The 17,500-nt window shown below is 47.3% G+C and overlaps 1 protein-coding gene across 3 annotated transcripts in view; it reads left to right on the forward strand.

Moving 5' to 3' along the window:
- rnf130 (ring finger protein 130) overlaps nucleotides 1–17,288 on the forward strand; it is a 55,799-nt gene extending 38,511 nt beyond the window's left edge. For 2 of the 3 annotated variants that reach the window (XM_077021095.1, XM_077021093.1), the window contains exons 5-10: nucleotides 1,448–1,519; nucleotides 6,587–6,669; nucleotides 9,031–9,127; nucleotides 10,069–10,273; nucleotides 11,958–12,054; nucleotides 12,521–13,010. In XM_077021095.1, coding sequence (XP_076877210.1) covers nucleotides 1,448–1,519; nucleotides 6,587–6,669; nucleotides 9,031–9,127; nucleotides 10,069–10,273; nucleotides 11,958–12,054; nucleotides 12,521–12,536 — 570 coding nt within the window. In that variant the 3' untranslated portion in view covers nucleotides 12,537–13,010. Of the gene's footprint in view, nucleotides 1–1,447; nucleotides 1,520–6,586; nucleotides 6,670–9,030; nucleotides 9,128–10,068; nucleotides 10,274–11,957; nucleotides 12,055–12,520; nucleotides 13,011–14,343 lie in introns of those variants that run through there. The other variant, XM_077021096.1, reaches the window with a different exon arrangement.
- The last annotated feature ends 212 nt before the right edge of the window (nucleotides 17,289–17,500 follow it).

Consider the following 17,500-nt stretch of genomic DNA (forward strand, 5'->3'; position numbering starts at 1 on the left):
TCCTGCTCACTCCCACTCATTCTCACCCACTCCCGCTCACTCCCACTCACTCCCCCACTCCTGTTCACTCCCACCCACTAGGGGTGCGGGAAATTTTCGATTGTTAGATGCATCTCGATGCGCAACGTAGACGATTCAGAATCGATTCACAAATGACAACAATCGATTGTCTAGACGTTAGCTGCGCACATAACAAAGACGCAAGAAGAGCGGCAAATCCAGCCGACACTAACTTACTAAAGCCTGGTTTTATACTTGCGAGGGTCCGCGCGGCGACAATGACGTAATCGCGGTGACTTCGCCCGTGCGCGAGGGTCTCGCGCGCTGTCGATTCGCGAGGTCGTGCACCTCTCGAGTTTTGTAACTTCGCGCGCGACGCGCTTCAGGGCAATGAACAAAGTCATGTTTGCAGGGTTCATACACCTTTATAAGGTGGAATTAAAGCACTTGTACGTCACTTTCAAGGTCCATTTCTATATTTCCCAGCACGTTAAACTTAATTAAGTTAAATATTTATACATGTACTCGAAATGATTCGAAATAATTAGCTTTTTTTAATAACATTATTGTTTTAAGTTAGTCGGCTGCTAGCACATAATTTTACTCTTGTGTGGACGCTGTGGTTTTGGTACCACATATTTGTTTGTTGTTTGCACATAATGTTGGTTAAGAGTTGGCATTTGCTGAAATCTGTTAATTTACTGCAAACATGCTGCTACAGGTGCACTTTTTCAGTTTGTATTTCTTTGTTCAGTTCTCTGGAGTGTGGCCTTGTACTTGCCATATTGCTTTCGTTTGATTAAATATAAAATAAAATGGGAGTTTTAAAATGGAAATAAAATTTAAGTTAATTCATCATGGATTGCTACTACCAAGACGCATCAATAATCGTTTTATAATCGAATCGCAGACCTCTGAATCGTAATCGAATCGTAGAGTGCTTGGAGATTCCCACCCCTACCACCCACTCTCCCACTCACTCCCCCACTCACTCCTGCTCACTCCCACCCACTCTCCCACTCACTCCCCCACTCACTCCTGCTCACTCCCGCTCACTCCCCCACTCACTCCCGCTCACTCCCCCACTCATGCTCACTCCCACTCACTCCCCCACTCCTGCTCATTCCCACTCACTCCCCCACTCACTCCTGCTCATTCCCACTCACTCCCCCACTCACTCCTGCTCACTCCCACTCACTCCCCCACTCACTCCCGCTCACTCCCCCACTCACTCCTGCTCACTCCCACTCACTCCCCCACTCATTCCCACTCACTCCCCCACTCCTGCTCACTCCCACTCACTCCCCCACTCCTGCTCACTCCCACTCACTCCTCTCAGCACGCCTCCCTCACTCACTCTCTTCTCACCCTAACTGGGTTTATTTAGACTTTTGCCGCATTTATTTATTTCGTGCTCTGTCTCTCTCCCACTGTTTTGTTGCTATAGCGACAGCTTGGGGCCGCTGCCAAGAAGGCGATTAGTAAACTAACCACGCGGACGGTGAAGAGAGGAGACAAGGTGAGACCTTCCTCCTGTGACACCATCATCATCATCACACGCTCCACCTTCCTCCTGTGACACCATCATCATCATCATCACACCATCACACGCTCCACCTTCCTCCTGTGACACCATCATCATCACATCACCACACGCTCCACCTTCTCCTGTGACATCATCACACGCTCCACCTTCTCCTGTGACATCATCACACGCAGGGGCGAGGCTGGGGTATTTTTAGTGGTGCTAGAGCACCACCGTGAAGTTGCTCAGCACCCCCTGGCTCAACACATTTTTTAAATATTATATTATGCAAAAAACTTGCTCTGCACCTGCGCAATACTTTGGTATTGTGCCTCTGTGAGCACTGGGGGCTGGGCACCCCTAAAGACCAGATCCTAAAATCGCCCCTGCATCACACGCTCCACCTTCTCCTGACATCATCACATGCTCCACCTTCTCCTGTGACATCATCACATGCTCCACCTTCTCCTGACATCATCACATGCTCCACCTTCTCCTGACATCATCACATGCTCCACCTTCTCCTGTGACATCATCACATGCTCCACCTTCTCCTGACATCATCACATGCTCCACCTTCTCCTGACATCATCACATGCTCCACCTTCTCCTGTGACATCACCACACGCTAGGTGCACGATTTTGCACGATTTTTTTATCACGATATTCCATCCAAAAAGGGGGGGGGGGGGGGGGGGGGGGCTGCTGCAACGTTTTCTTTCTAAGCAGATTTTAATGAGTGACACTGATAAAATGCACTATTGCACTAAATATACAATATTTCCCAGCACGTTAAACTTAATTAAGTTAAATATTTATACATATACTCATTGATTCTAAATAATTCGCTTTTTTATCACATTATTTAATGGTTGTTTATTTTTGAAACGCCCAATCTTAACTTCACGTTCTCTCATGTTTCGTCCTGGAATTACAGGAGGCTCGTATTTGTTAACGTAATACAAGAGAACTGTTCAGTCAGACAGTTGTGAAACGAAGTAGTTACAATTTCAAGCATTTTCTTTAGCCCAAGCAAGTACTTTAGCCTAAATTCCAGCATTTTCAAACCTGAAACACAAAGCAACATTAAAATTCGTCAGGTAAATGTTCCTTCCTGTTTTCGAGGGGTGTTTCTTTATACTACCACATATCGTTTCGGAGACCACGGCAAAGAACGTGGAGTGACGCGGTAAGTTTAAGTACCTGTATAAACGCTTCCGCCGTTTGCGGGGGTTCGCGCGAGTTGTGCGGAGTCGCACGCTACGGTCACACGTGAAAGTATAAACCACAGAGGCCGCAGCTTGTGAGACGGCTGCCCCCGCTGCCCGCATTGTTTCACTTTCGACATATTCCTTGGGATGCCTACGTCTCAAGTGACTGAATAAATTTGTTGTACTGGCATTGGACATTTTTACATGTTCTTTGCACACCTTACATATCGCTGAAGTTTGGTCTTGGTCAGTGGAAGAAAATCCGAACCAATTCCAGATTACAGAGGTAAATTTCCTCTTCGTTACCAGCTCCTCGGTTTGGCTTTCAGCCATGGTTGTCCACCTTTAGTTTTTACAAACACAACATGGAGGCGTGGAAGACGCACAGTTCGCTGTGATTGGTCAGTCCTACGCCGGCCGCATCGGCGGGAACCAACATTTAAAAAAGTCATTGGCTGATTGGCAAAGGCGATCTATACAATTTCTCTAATTTGCTAGATCGCCTGCGATTCTCCACTCGTTATCGCCATTCACGATTTTATATCGTCATATCGTGCACCCCTACCACACGCTCCACCTTCTCCTGACATCATCACATGCTCCACCTTCTCGTGCTTCTAGGGAGAGAGGGATGGTGGGTGGAGGGAGAGAGGGGGATGGTGGGTGGAGGGAGAGAGGGGGATGGTGGGTGGAGGGAGAGAGGGATGGTGGGTGGAGGGGGAGAGAGGGATGGTGGGTGGAGGGGGAGAGAGGGATGGTGGGTGGAGGGAGAGAGGACCGTGGTTGGCTGCCTGGTCAAGGTCATCCAGCTCTGGGCCTGAATTAAACATGAGCAGCCCTGGAAGAGTGCAGGAAGAAACTGAAACCTTCCATTTGGGGCAAGAAAGAGAGAGGGGGAGAGGGAGAGAGAGAGGGAGGAAGAGATAAAGAGAGAGAGGGGGGAGAGAGGGAGAGAGAGAGGGAGGAAGAGATAAAGAGAGAGGGGGGGGGAGAGAGGGAGAGATTTACAGGTATCTATGGGCGTTCTTGCAGGTGCAGTAGTTTCTGCTGACTGATCACCTGCTGTCTAGAATGATCCGGGTGTCGTGGTTGGTCTCAGAGGCCGTAACTCACTCTCCAACATCTCCAGCACGTGTTTCCTGACTCCATCTGCCAAAGTTGAACCTCTTTTCACTTATAAAATTCTTAATGTGTTTAGGTCCTTTAATTGTGAGCATAGTCGTCACCCGCTGATCTCCTCGCTCGGCCTTCTGGGAGTTAGCGCCTGGCTGGTCATCACCCTGTTGTCAGACCGGAGGTGGCCACGCTTTGGTTTCATGCAGGAGAATGTTCAGACAGGAGAAGGTCCAGGCAGAAGAAGCCCAGGCCTTTTTACTGTCATTGTTGAAAGGGTTTAAATGCTTTTAGTCTCTGTGTATCTTCCCTCGTCTGGATTCATATGACACCAATCGATCTCCGACTCACTGCTGTGCGCTGGATGTTATCTTTGCTCCATCATGCTGGCTTGGACCGCCTCCCGTATGTCGAATCTGCAGAGGGCACTGGGCGTCACCCCGCCCTCCCGCTCAGCCGACGCCCCCTGGCGCAGTGGTGGGAGGGGCCGACAGGAAACCCAACCCCACAGACTGCGGTACGACCTTGGTCAGGCCCAGACCACATGACATGGTCAGGCGACCGGAATAGCATCAAGACGAGAAGATGCTTCTTGAAAGAACTCACTGCATGGTAGATCAACGCTGGGGTTAGATAAGGGGCGAATGTAGATAAGGTGGGGTTAGATAAGGGGCCAATGTAGTTTGATTAGGGTGGAGGACAGGACTTTTGTTTACTGTATAAAACAAAGTGACTCACTGACTTTTTAAAAGGAGTAATTGTCAGTAAAAACAAATGTAAACTACTCAAATGTAACACTGATAACACTGATTTGCTATGAGGGCAGCCAGCGAAAACATACATTGGTGTTTTTGTATTATGGACATTTATGTATGATGTCTGTTACAATGTCCTATTAGTCTAAAACTTGTTAACAAAATATCCCATAGTTGTTGGAGGTGAATATTGAGCAAATGGACAGTGGCTCATGCATACACAATGTATTAAATGTGTTGGACAGGTGTGTGATGTATGAGGTATCTGTGTTGGACAGGTGTGTGATGTATGAGGTATCTGTGTTGGACAGGTCTGTGCTGTTTGAGGTATCTGTGTTGGACAGGTGTGTGATGTATGAGGTATCTGTATTGGACAGGTGTGTGATGTATGATGTATCTGTGTTGGACAGGTGTGTGATGTATGAGGTATCTGTGTTGGACAGGTGTGTGCTGTTTGAGGTATCTGTGTTGGACAGGTGTGTGATGTATGAGGTATCTGTGTTGGACAGGTGTGTGCTATTTGAGGTATCTGTGTTGGACAGGTGTGTGATGTATGAGGTATCTGTGTTGGACAGGTGTGTGATGTATGAGGTATCCGTGTTGGACAGGTGTGTGATGTATGAGGTATCTGTGTTGGACAGGTGTGTGATGTATGAGGTATCTGTGTTGGACAGTTGTGTGATGTATGAGGTATCTGTGTTGGATAGGTGTGTGATGTATGAGGTATCTGTGTTGGACAGGTGTGTGCTGTATGAGGTATCTGTGTTGGACAGGTGTGTGATGTATGAGGTATCTGTGTTGGACAGGTGTGTGATGTATGAGGTATCTGTGTTGGACAGGTGTGTGATGTATGAGGTATCTGTGTTGGACAGGTGTGTGATGTATGAGGTATCTGTATTGGACAGGTGTGTGATGTATGAGGTATCTGTGTTGGACAGGTGTGTGATGTATGAGGTATCTGTGTTGGACAGGTGTGTGATGTATGAGGTATCTGTCTCTCAGAGCTGTCCACTGCTTCTACAACCAGTCTGGAACCTACTGGCTGCTTTTTCTCCTGTCTGTCATGTCTGTCCCGGGTCACTTCAGGTCCAGTGGGATTTCGGTTTATTTGCGTTCCCATGGATCCCGAGCGTGAGCTGCCACTGAGCATGTGCGGGAGATAACGACGTTCCCAGCTGGCTCAGATAAGCAAGAGTGAGAGAGACAAAAGGTCTGGTGGGCCTGAGTTGTCTTGGGTCTAAGCCCAAGGGCTCTGAGAGCCAGAGGTCCACTGCAGGCTGCGCTGGTGTCCTGTGTTTACACTGTGAGCACCCTGATCTCACCAGACCAGCATCGCCAAGGGGACGATGTCTTTCGTGCGTGGTGTGGGAAACTGACATAAGTTTGCTGAGTGGAGTTTGAGTGGGGGTTGAAGTCTTCTGAGCATGGTTTGAAGAACTGACAGGAATTTTGAGACTGATTTGAAGAACTGAAAAGCATTTCTTGTTAATCTTCCTACTTTTATGCTAGAAAGGGTCGTCTTGTAACTCACAGATTTAAGAAATCAGAAATTACTGGTAATTTTTTCACAGACGCAGTCTGTCAGTGCTGTCTTCTCTCTCTCTTTCTCTCTCTCTCTCTCTCTCTCTCTCTCTCTCTCTCTTTCTCTTTCTCTCGGGTTTCTGTTACTCTAGAATGCAGCAACGCACCATGACACTGCATCGATTTTATTCCTTTCTTTTCTTCATTTTTCCCCCTTTCTTCTCCTCTTTTCCTGTGTTGTCCTGCGTCACGGCACCTAACATTAGTGCTCTCTGTCATACGGTGTCGCCCAGCTGCCGTCTGCCATCGTGTGCGGTGTGACGCGGCAGGATTACATCATAGCCCGGCTGGGCCCGCTGGTCAGCGGCCTGACCGCTCCAGACCTGTGGTCGTGTCCTGGAGGCCACTCTGTTCAACGTCTCTCCATCTCACGGCTGACCCAGGCGTGTTCTGTTTTCCAGGAAACAGACCCCGACTTCAACCACTGTGCCGTGTGCATCGAGAGCTACCAGCTGAACGACGTGGTCCGTATCCTACCCTGCAAGTGAGTTCTGTATGTCCATTTGGGGAGTGTTTTAGTGTTTAAGTGTCTTAAGTGTATTTGATCAAATTAGAGAAGAGAGTCTCGGGTCCTATCGGACCATCTCAGGTTATTTTTGGAACTGCTTCCAATGACCTCCAGGCAGCAATACAACACACACACACACACACACACACACACACACACACACATTCCTCCTAGAGTTTGAAATACCATCTGCTGAGCCTGACCTGGTCTCACAGCTGGAGGTCTGACATGCTAACACCACCTTCCCAAAGCTCTCCACCCACAACCCCCAGCTCACACCCCACCCTCTTTACACACGCGGGACGTTCCCCACAATGCCTGTTCAAACCACACCTCTCCACACTGCCCTGTTGCACATGCAGAAACACACACCTAAACTCCCTTTTCCAAAGCGCTTCTCTCCGCCGTCGTGCCCCGACGTCCCCAGTCACACACACACACACACACACACACACACACTCCCTCCCCCTAGTTTCTGTGTTTGAGGCTGTAACACTGCAGTGGTGAGGGCCACTCTTGCCTGGTGCCACTACACAGCAACATCGTCCTCAGAGGCTAAACCACATTTATAGCATGCACCAGCAATTAAACCATTATGGCATTGTGTGATTTGTGAAATCGTATGTGTGTGTGTGTGTGTGTGTGTGTGTGTGTGTCACTCACCCGGTGCCTGTAAAAGGCACTTTTACACCCTGAAAACACCAATGTCACTGGTGGGGGTTTTGATCAGCAGACCCCTCCCCTGACCCAAACAGCAGTGGTCACAGGGCAAATCCCACAGCAGACGGCCCAGCGCCGGGCCGGTCTGAACCAGACGGCATGTCAGTGAGGAAGACGAGGGGCTCCGGGCTGACCAGACGGAGCGAGAGGAAGGAGAGGAAGTGACGGGAAGCAGGGATACGTCCTTGACCAGGCAGCCACGGTGCCCCAGGGCATTCTGGGAGTGTTGACAGGCGCCCCCACCTCTCAAGCCTCCCGCCCTGCCTGGCCTCTGCTCTTCCTCCTCCTCCTCTTCCTCTAGTGCCCTGTGCCAGGACCTCCCACCCTGATCAATAGACCAGCGATCAGCTAATGGCACATCACTTGACCCAGTCAGAGCCATTCAAATTACACTCCAGTGCATTATCCCTGCGTGTTTATATATCGTGTGTGTGTGTGTGTGTGTGTGTGTGTGTGTGTGTGTGTGTGTGTGCGCGCGCGCACTTCTGTTTACTATATTTGACTTTATTAGGGTCTGAACAACACTCACCACCATGTGACCATGTGTATATAGATCTCAGGTACCTATTTAGTATCTGATAATAACACACGTGGGCGTGAATGTGCTGACACACATCGATGACACGCACCTCCTCGTCGGGGGGGTCCCGCACGTGGAGAACTCTCTCATCCTTCATGGGCAGGTCTTTGTCATGGCAGCCTGGCTCTCCATCTGAGATGATGCTGAAGTCACTGCTTGTGGCCTTCAGTGCATTAAGATCTCTTCTGCTGCTTTACCCCAGCCTCAGGGCTGCCGGCCAGCTGACCTTTCACCTGCAAGCACTTAACTGCAGGCTTACGTCACTCGCTCACAGCCAAGGAGCCCCTGCTGGAGACCCAGAGCTGGAGGGAAACCCCGTAGTCTGTCAGTATGCTGCAGTTTTTGTGTTATGTAATGGAGCGGAGTGTGTGTCTGAGTGTGTGTCGGGAAGGATCGGGACCGCCACTGTGTTCCCCTTAATGTTTTCCTGCGCACACACAGCGGACCTGACTAACATCAGAACAGCATCGAGGAGTTTCTCCGATCCACAATGGTGTCCTTGTCCTCTTCTGGATCCACAATGGCGTCCTTGTGCAGCCAGGCTGGTGTTACGCGGACTCGCCACTGACGAACAAGCCTCACGTTCCAGCTCCTTCCTGTGAAACACAGCTTAGATTGTACTGCAGACGAGGGCAACGGCCCACTCAGAATTCCTCTCCCTCCCTCCCTCTCTCTCTCTCTCTCTCTCTCTCTCTCTTCCTCTCCCTCTCCCTCTTCCACCTCTCTGTCTCTTCAGCTCTCTCTCTCTCTTTCTCCGTATCTGTCTATTTTCCCCTCTCCGTCTCTCGTAGCTGTCTGAGGCTCCTATTGTGTGTCTCTCCCAACTGATCTGTGTCTTTCTGTACTGAGACACTAACCTGAAGGTTATTTAAAGGCTCTTTTAGAGTACTGCAGTATCAGTGAAGGGTGTCGACTCTGTCCGTCATCACACAGCTGCCTGTAGTCTCCACAACCATCCAATAAAAATGACTGAATATGCACTCATAGATCTGACTGGCAGATGAGACCATGCTGACTGTGTTTGTGTTTTGATTTAGGCATGTTTTCCATAAGTTGTGTGTCGACCCCTGGCTCAATGAACACTGCACCTGTCCTATGTGTAAACTCAACATTCTTAAAGCTCTCGGCATCATGGTAAGCACTCTCTCTCTCACACACACACACACACACACACACACACACACACACACAGACACTTACACACAGGCATACACCATGTATTTATGAGATCCACTAACCACTATAGGAGTCTGTGATCAGGGCTGTCTGACATCAGTGATCTAAACGAATAGGACTCTCAAAAATTATAGCAGTCTCAGATTCCTATCTGTATGAAGCAATTTTATTACCAAGAAAAGTAGTGCTGATATCAAGGTTAATCTTGAGGCTTCTCTGGATTTAATGGATTGGTTACGATCCCTCTGAGGCAAGATTAGAGAGATATCTGGACGATATCCTCAGAGTCAGGGACAGGAGCCATTAGCCTGCATGCCTCAAACAGGGATTAGTGCATCTGTTTGGAATGTTATACCGCCCTCTAGTGGTGAAATGAAATATTGCTTTACAGTAGTATTGGTTTGCTTGGTGGTGTCGAGCACTGCAGCTCTCTGCTAGAATAGAATAGAAACAAATAAATGTAAGTGGAAAATAATAAATAAGAGAAAATAATAAATATTAAATATAAGGCAATATAAGGAAGGCATGTTGCTATAAAATGTTACATTAATGGCCTGAGTGACATTATGACTGCATAACTAAGCATGACATTATAAACAGCTTGACTAATATCTTGAATAAAGCAAATGGTGTGTGTGTGTGTGTGTGTGTGTGTGTGTGTGTGTGCGCGCACGTGTGTGTATTTGTGTGTGTGTGTGTGTGTGTGTGTGTGTGTGTGTGTGTGTGTGTGTGTGTGTGTGTGTGTGTGTGTATTTGTGTGTGTGCGTGTTTGTGTGTGTGTGTGTGCGCGTGTGTGTGTATTTGTGTGTGTGTGTGTGTGTGTGTGTGTGTGTGTGTGTGTGTGTGTGTGTGTGTGTGTGTGTGTGTGCGTGCGTGCGTGCGTGCGTGTGTATCTACAGCCCAACCTGCCCTGCGTTGACAACGTGGCGTTTGATATGGAGCGTCTGTCGCGTGGTCAGTCCTCCGGCCAGCGGGCGGCACTGGTGGACCTGTCGTCTGAGATGAACTCCAGTCTGGAGCCGCTTCGTCATTCTGGTCCGGCGCACTTGTCCACGGACACGGAACCCCCCCCACGCACCGGCGAGATCAACATCGCCGTCACCAGTAAGATTCGCAAACCTTTCACTACCACATACCCTTTACCTCTCTCTCACATTCTCATGGTCCATTGTACTCTCTCTCTCTCGCTCTCTCTCTCTCTCTCTCTCTCTCTCTCTCTCTCTCTCTCTCAGATGTAGTGTCTATCTTTTTCTTCTAATTGTGTACTGTGTGCTTGTGTGTTAATTGTCCCCTTCCCTTCCTGTGTGTGTGTATGTGTGTATGTGTGTATGCACAGTACTATATAGTTAAGTAATCTTTTTCATTTCTTTTTCATATTCCACAACCAGATCAGATATCTGTTCGTCTCCCATTCAAATACGTAGCAACTTTAATATTTTTACATCATAACAGATTCCTAGAGGAGTTGCCATATTGTAAAAGTCCAGCTGCCTAATTTAGACCCTCCTCAAACATCAGATAACTTCAATATGTCCTCAGTTACCACGTCAACCTTCTGCCCCAAGTTCATCCATGTGGCTGTGCAATAAGTGCCAAGAACAACACCCCCCCCCCCAACCCTCCACCCCCCCCCCCCCCAACCCCGCTGCAACAGAGATCAGAGTACAGTCTGTTCCTGCACTAAGAGTTGACCCCTGACCCCTGGCTGCCTGTGTGTTTGAGCAGGTTTATCACATTGATGTGACATAACGCTACACTAACCTCTCTTACAAATTCAAACATCTGAAGGAGGCTGAACACACTAGACCCAAGAGCATGCTGGGACGGCAGACGTCCTGGGGGGGTGTGGTCCCGGGGGGGCGGGGTCCTGGGGGGGTGTGGTCCCGGGGGGGCGGAGTCCCTCCTAAGATTTACACACATGCAGTGTTCTTCTTTACTGCTGTCACTACTGGTTTGCTCATTACAGATCTGGAAACAAACATTTGTAAAGCAGTTTTGTTATAACATGTTCTAACAAGAGCTACATAAATACATGTCATTTTGACTTTGGGACAGAAATTAGCTATTTTTAAAATACGAATCTGAGAGCTTTAATTAAGGCATATGCATATCTAATAGTCTAGCTTGGATGAGTCTGTGGAAACCAGAAATGGACAGTCCAGAGGTTTAATGGGAGACAGCAGCGGTCCCTGGTCCAGCCCGGCTGGGCGTGTACCGTTCACTCTACCCGTATGAATGTGGTTGCTATTTTGGTCGTGTCTGCAGTCTCAGCGTACTAATCTTATAATCCCACTGTGTGCTCGCAAGGCCCTCCCTGATTATCAGACTTTAACTTCCTGATCACAATCGTTCATTGACTTTAAGGTCATGTGTCTCCTTCCTGCTGAAAATATCTGCGGTTTCCTGGACCCATTTCATATAAGCAGTCAGATGTCTCGTGGTATCATGATTACATTGAGGGCTACTGGTCAGAACAAGTTGTTTTAAGTGTTCGTGTTTTGTGCAGAGACCAGTATATTCACACCCTGCTTGTGTGAAATGGGTCGCCAGCCTTTCGTTGTGGTTCCTCTCGTCCCGTCGGTTTCTCCAGCCTTTCTGCTCCGTGTCGTCCGCTGAAACGCACCTCTGCATCTCGGCCACAAGGTGGCACCAAATCTCTCCTCACCGCGGCTCCTTCTGTCTCTCTCTGCTACCGCGCTTTCTCTCTCCCTGCGACGACTCCGCCACGCCTCCTTCCGCTGGACCCGCCCACTCCAGGCAGTGACCCCTCCTCCTTTTCTGTTGACAGAAGAGTGGTTTATTGTGGCGTCCTTCGGCGTGCTCAGTGCTCTGACACTCTGCTACATGATCATCAGAGCCACAGGCTCCACCCACCTCACCCTGGAGTGAGTTCTGGACTTTACATTTGTAAATACTACACAATATTAGTTAGCCAGCTAGAAAATGATTCAGCATTTTAGGTCATTTATAATATACACAGATGCTGCACATAGGCCTACACTGTATGACATATGGATGTTAGAATTGCAATACAGTTAAAAATAATAATAATTCTCAAAACAGCATATTGAAATTTAAAACAGTATTGAAGATATTCCCCTTTGTAGAAGCGTACCTAGAATCAGTTTAGATTTACCCACTATCGGTGTAAACTGGAGTAGACCACTTCACATGACTACAGTTTAAGTTTGAAGCAAGTATCTATTACTTAGTGTCTGGTATCGTTAGCGTTTAATATCGTAACAGTATATTCTCTGCTTTATTTCCTTGTGTTACTTCCCAGTCAGTAAAATTAAGCTAGTTTTTAAAGTGCAGTTAACTGAACCTGTTTTGGGGGTTGTTGTGTTTCAGCTTGGCGGTGGATTAAAGATGCCGTGGGCAGCAGCAGTAAATATTTACAACGAGCCGTCATAACGTAACGCGGCCTTGGAAGATCTTGCACTACGAGTTGTGGACTGTACACACGGCATAGAGACCTTAGAAAGTCTGATCTGATACGTGTATGAGAATTCTCCAAAGGCCTTTTGCCTGGGACTGGTGAAGCCTTATTTTATTTTTTCGAGCTTTAATAGTGTTAATAGTTTTGGCTGTGCTCTACTGTATCCAATGTGAAGCTCTGAATCAAAAGGTTATGAGAAGCACTTTTAACTCTCTGCTTCTGTGGGCCATGTTTCCTGTGCTACTGTCTCCAAAACACAGCCGTGGAAGTCATGGGGCACTTTCAGTACTTTACTGACTTCTTTCAGCATGTGTCTGACCTCTTGATTTTTTATCTATTTAATGTTGCCTTTTTTCCTAAAAACAAATCAATGTTTATATTGTAATAAATGTGCTTATTGAGCATTGTGTTGCTTTGGTGATCTTTATGGGGTCGTTTGTCAAGGGAACAGACAGAGAGTCGAATCTGGGCTTCGTCTCGCTAATTCACACACCACCCGCCCTCCAGCCCAGCTCACTGGGAACGCCCAGCGCACCGTCTGTGTGTGGTAAACGTTTCTGTCTAGGGTCTCCACACCAGCGTGTCTCCACCCTCGCTGTAGCACTACTGCCCTGTCCAGCACCAGTCTCTCACGCAGTGGGACCAGTTAGCCGTATGGTACAGCGCGAGGTGCCTTAGATACGTGACCCGTCCTCGTGCTTTAGCCTGGGGAGTACTGGACAGAACCGGCTCCACTGCAGAACTACTGTGCATTCATCAACAAACCTTTCATCAAAAGACAAAGAGACACTGAAGTATAGTTCAGGTTATAATTCACTGTGTCACAGTAATGTACGATTATTAGTTATTATTATTATTATTATTATTATGATTATTAATGATATATTACTAATAACTTTGTTGTAGTAGTAAAGGTATCAACATGTCTCAGCTGCTATGGCACCTCCCAATACCCCTCGATGTCCTCCTGCTGTGACCCCAACACCCGCGATGCCCCCCCCCCCTGCTGTGACCCCAACACCCCGCGATGTCCCCCCCCCCTGCTGTGACCCCAACACCCCGCGATGTCCCCCCCCTGCTGTGACCCCAACACCCGCGATGCCCCCCCCCCCCTGCTGTGACCCCAACACCCGCGATGCCCCCCCCCCCCTGCTGTGACCCCAACACCCCGCGATGTCCTCCCCCCCTGCTGTGACCCCAACACCCCGCGATGTCCCCCCCCCCCCCCTGCTGTGACCCCAACACCCCGCGATGCCCCCCCCCCCCCCCCCCCCCCCCGCTGTGACCCCAACACCCCACGATGTCCCCTACTGTGACCTCCTCTATGTCACCCATCTTCGTAGCCCTGGACAGATGTTACTGCGTCAGACGGGTTTCAGACACCTAAACCCAGAATTTTAAATTAAAGGGAACGTAGTTATGTTCACTAAAATGGAGCATCTTAGAGTGTTTGACTCATTTCATGTCTGGATTATGCAGAATTTCATTGACATGGTGTGAATGCAGCCCAGCATTCTGGAGAACAGTGTGTGTGCTGTGAGCTTTCACTAGAGTTCTTCTTCTCCAGACGTCTGGGAGTCGGACAGAGCCCCGCTTTGCAAAGCAGAATAAAACTTGTGGATGACTGTTTGTGTAAAAGCCTGTTTACTCCCCTCAATTCCACAACAAGTGTCAGATGTTGCTTGATTGTGTTTGAGACGAGTCTCCAGTCCAGATCTGCTTCCTCTCCTCACAGGTGGCCATTTCTTCAGCCGCAGCACGGGCCCTCCACGAAACACCGTATGCGAGATGGAGCTTCCTGACATTCAGGCCTCCCTGAACATGTACGATGGCAACAAATCATGAGGACACGCCTCCACTTCACCTCTGACCCTCGTTAGCCCCTCCCTCCCGAAGCCTGAGCCAAAAGGGGTGAAGCTCCCAGCGGACAATAGCAGCGGTGATGGCGGTGACTGTGTGTTGCTGGCGATGGCCTCTGGTCTCCTGGAGATGGTCTGGCAGGACTTCAGCATCGTCCTCACACCTCCACACCTTCCTGCTTTCTGTCTTGGACATCCTCCGATTCTGGAGAACTTCTATTCAGACATCGTTTTTTTTTTTGTTTTGTTTTTTTTTTCGCTGTCCTGAATTCAAGCTTAACTGTCCGGTTTGATTTCATGTATATCTGCTGATTGTTTAAACATCCAGATGCTTATTTAGCGTGCTGCTGCTCCCGCGTGTGAGAGCCGAGACTGCGTCAGACGGACTCCTGTCTCTCCGGGAGCCTCTGGGTCCATGCGAGCTGCTCGTGCAGCCCAGCTTTCGAACTCTTCCTCTGTGAGAGAACCGTGGGCCAGTGCAGCTTGTGTTCTCAGTGTTGACCAATCAGCACTCAAAACTAAATCTGTCTTGACAAATCAGCATTACTTCCCTGTAGAACTTAAAAAACGATCTGTACATATTAAAAAAGCATTTTAAACTTCTAACTAATGACAACCCTGGAATACCTACACCAATTAGTACTCAGTTCCTCATAAGGGCACCTAATATATATGAATATATCCAGTATTTGCATATATATATATATATATTAGGGGTGGGACGCGATTAAAAAAATTAATCGAATTAATCAGAAGCTTTGTAATTAATTAATCGAAATTAATCGCATTTTAATCGCATTTCAGTATTTAACATGAGAAATATTAATTTAAGTTTGAATGATGAATGAATCAATGAACATAATCATAAACTTCAACATCTTGTTTATTTTTCTACCAGTCTACTACACAGACCAATATATGTGTAGTGTGCAGAAAACAGTTCAGAACATTGGAAATTCTGATCAAAAATGTTTAATTTTGGGAGTTTTGCTCAGGATATTGGAAGAATTGAAGTAAATCAGAAGATGTTTTTTAATAGCATTTTAGCAATTTCTTTAATTTCCCAGGCTTCTGCCACAGGCATCTCCATAGTGCCTAGAAGTGGTCTTCTGCATGCTCAAAGCAAATGACTGGATCTTCATCATCTATAGATTCATCATCTATAATATGAGCTGTCACACCAAGATCATTCTTGTTGCTAACAGAGGTCCAGTGATCCCCAGTCAGAGCCACATTTGTGGCACTCTTCACAATAACCTGTTTTAATTCCTATTCCTCATCATACAGCTGCTGGATTTTCTTCGACATTGTCTTTCTGGGGTGAGTTTCCCAAAACGTTCTTAGCGCCAAGTACTTCGTTACCTCATTCTTACGTACGAGGTTAAGAAGTACTTGGCGCTAAGAACGTTTTGGGAAACTCACCCCTGGACGGTAGTTCGTAACTTGCATCAGTTGACGCAATGTGCAGCGCTTCTTGTAAGTCTTTATCTTTGACCACTGAAAGCGGACAACACAAATAATGTGACGCGTCATGTTTAAACGCGTGCGGAGTCGCGCGCTACGGCCACTCGCGAAAGTTTAATCCAGTCTTAATGGTCCAATGAAGGTCATTTAAAAACCAGGACATTTCCTCACAGGATGTGAATTACGGACGTTTGGTCACCCTATCGTACTAGGAATACATTTAGCAGCTAAGTTATCATTACTGACCTGCGCGTTAAGCTGGGCGTACACTGTGCGATTTTTGGCCCATTTTCAGCCGATTTTTCACTCGTTTCGGCTCAATCGCGTGTCGTGCATCGTATAGTTTATTTACACAGGTATACGAGGAGCGATTCACAACTCCCGATCAGAAATCGCAGCGTCGCAAGAATATCAAACATGTTTGAAATTCAAATCGCTCCTCGTGAGAGTATCGCACTGTTGAAGCAGCTCCACGAGCCGACTATCCCTGCGATTTAGTCGTACAGTTTGAGCTGGAGCTGAGTACACGATTTAAAATATCGCACAGTGTACGCCCAGCTTTAGCCGCAACATGTTTTGCGTTGAGGTGGTAACGAAGGGTGGAAGTGCTCCTGTGATAAGCGAACTCCTTCCTACATAAAGTGTAAATAACACTATTTTTGTTTGTAGCCTACTTCCATCTGGAAGTTTATATTTAAATTTCCCATCCACCAGCGTAGCCTCTTCAGTCATATCCATCATGATCTTATTGTGCGTCCATATAATCTGTATGTCTGGAACTCGTGCACTGAAAAACATTCCACGGTGCAAAAGTGTCTCGTCCGTTAAATGCGTTAATTTTTTTAGTGCGTTAATTTTCCTGTAATTAATTAATCGAAATTAACGCGTTAAAGTCCCACCACTAATATATATATATATATATATATATATATATATATATATATATATATATATATATATATATATATATATACACACACACACACACACACATCTCAAGTGACCTCTCTTATTTCTGTCTGTCTCTCTGGGACATAGTCTGTGTGAGTGTGGGTACAACTTTGTCATCGGTCTCTCTGTGCTATGGTTTTTGTGTTCAGGGATGATGATGTAACCCTAGACACATGATCTTAAAGAGCAGGCCCATAATCCCAGTTCTGATTCTGGGTCTTTTTGTTGAGTGAGTGTGTGAGTGAGTGATTATACGACAGAAAGTCACAGTAAGGGGTTTGTCTTCTGGACAAGAACCCCTCACCCCTGGATTGGTGGTACTCTGGGGTATTGGTGCTTTGCATCATTGATGATGAAGTACTCGTGTTACCTTCTGCCTCAGCATTAAACTTGTCAATTGTCTCTACCTCTCGTTTCTTTCTCCCTTCATAAAACATTTACAACACTTCATTCATAAAGACTGTGTACAAATGGCAAAGTGATTGTACAGGAGACTAAATCACTAAACGCGTATGTTGTGGAGTGTGTAGCTCGCTAAGATGGAGCATTGAAGTTTAATGGTGGAAATATCGATCTGGTGAACAGGACACACTTCGATTATTACCATCAAATCTGGTA

Source organism: Brachyhypopomus gauderio, chromosome 11, assembly GCF_052324685.1.
Source record: "Brachyhypopomus gauderio isolate BG-103 chromosome 11, BGAUD_0.2, whole genome shotgun sequence".
Classification (NCBI taxonomy): domain Eukaryota; kingdom Metazoa; phylum Chordata; class Actinopteri; order Gymnotiformes; family Hypopomidae; genus Brachyhypopomus; species Brachyhypopomus gauderio.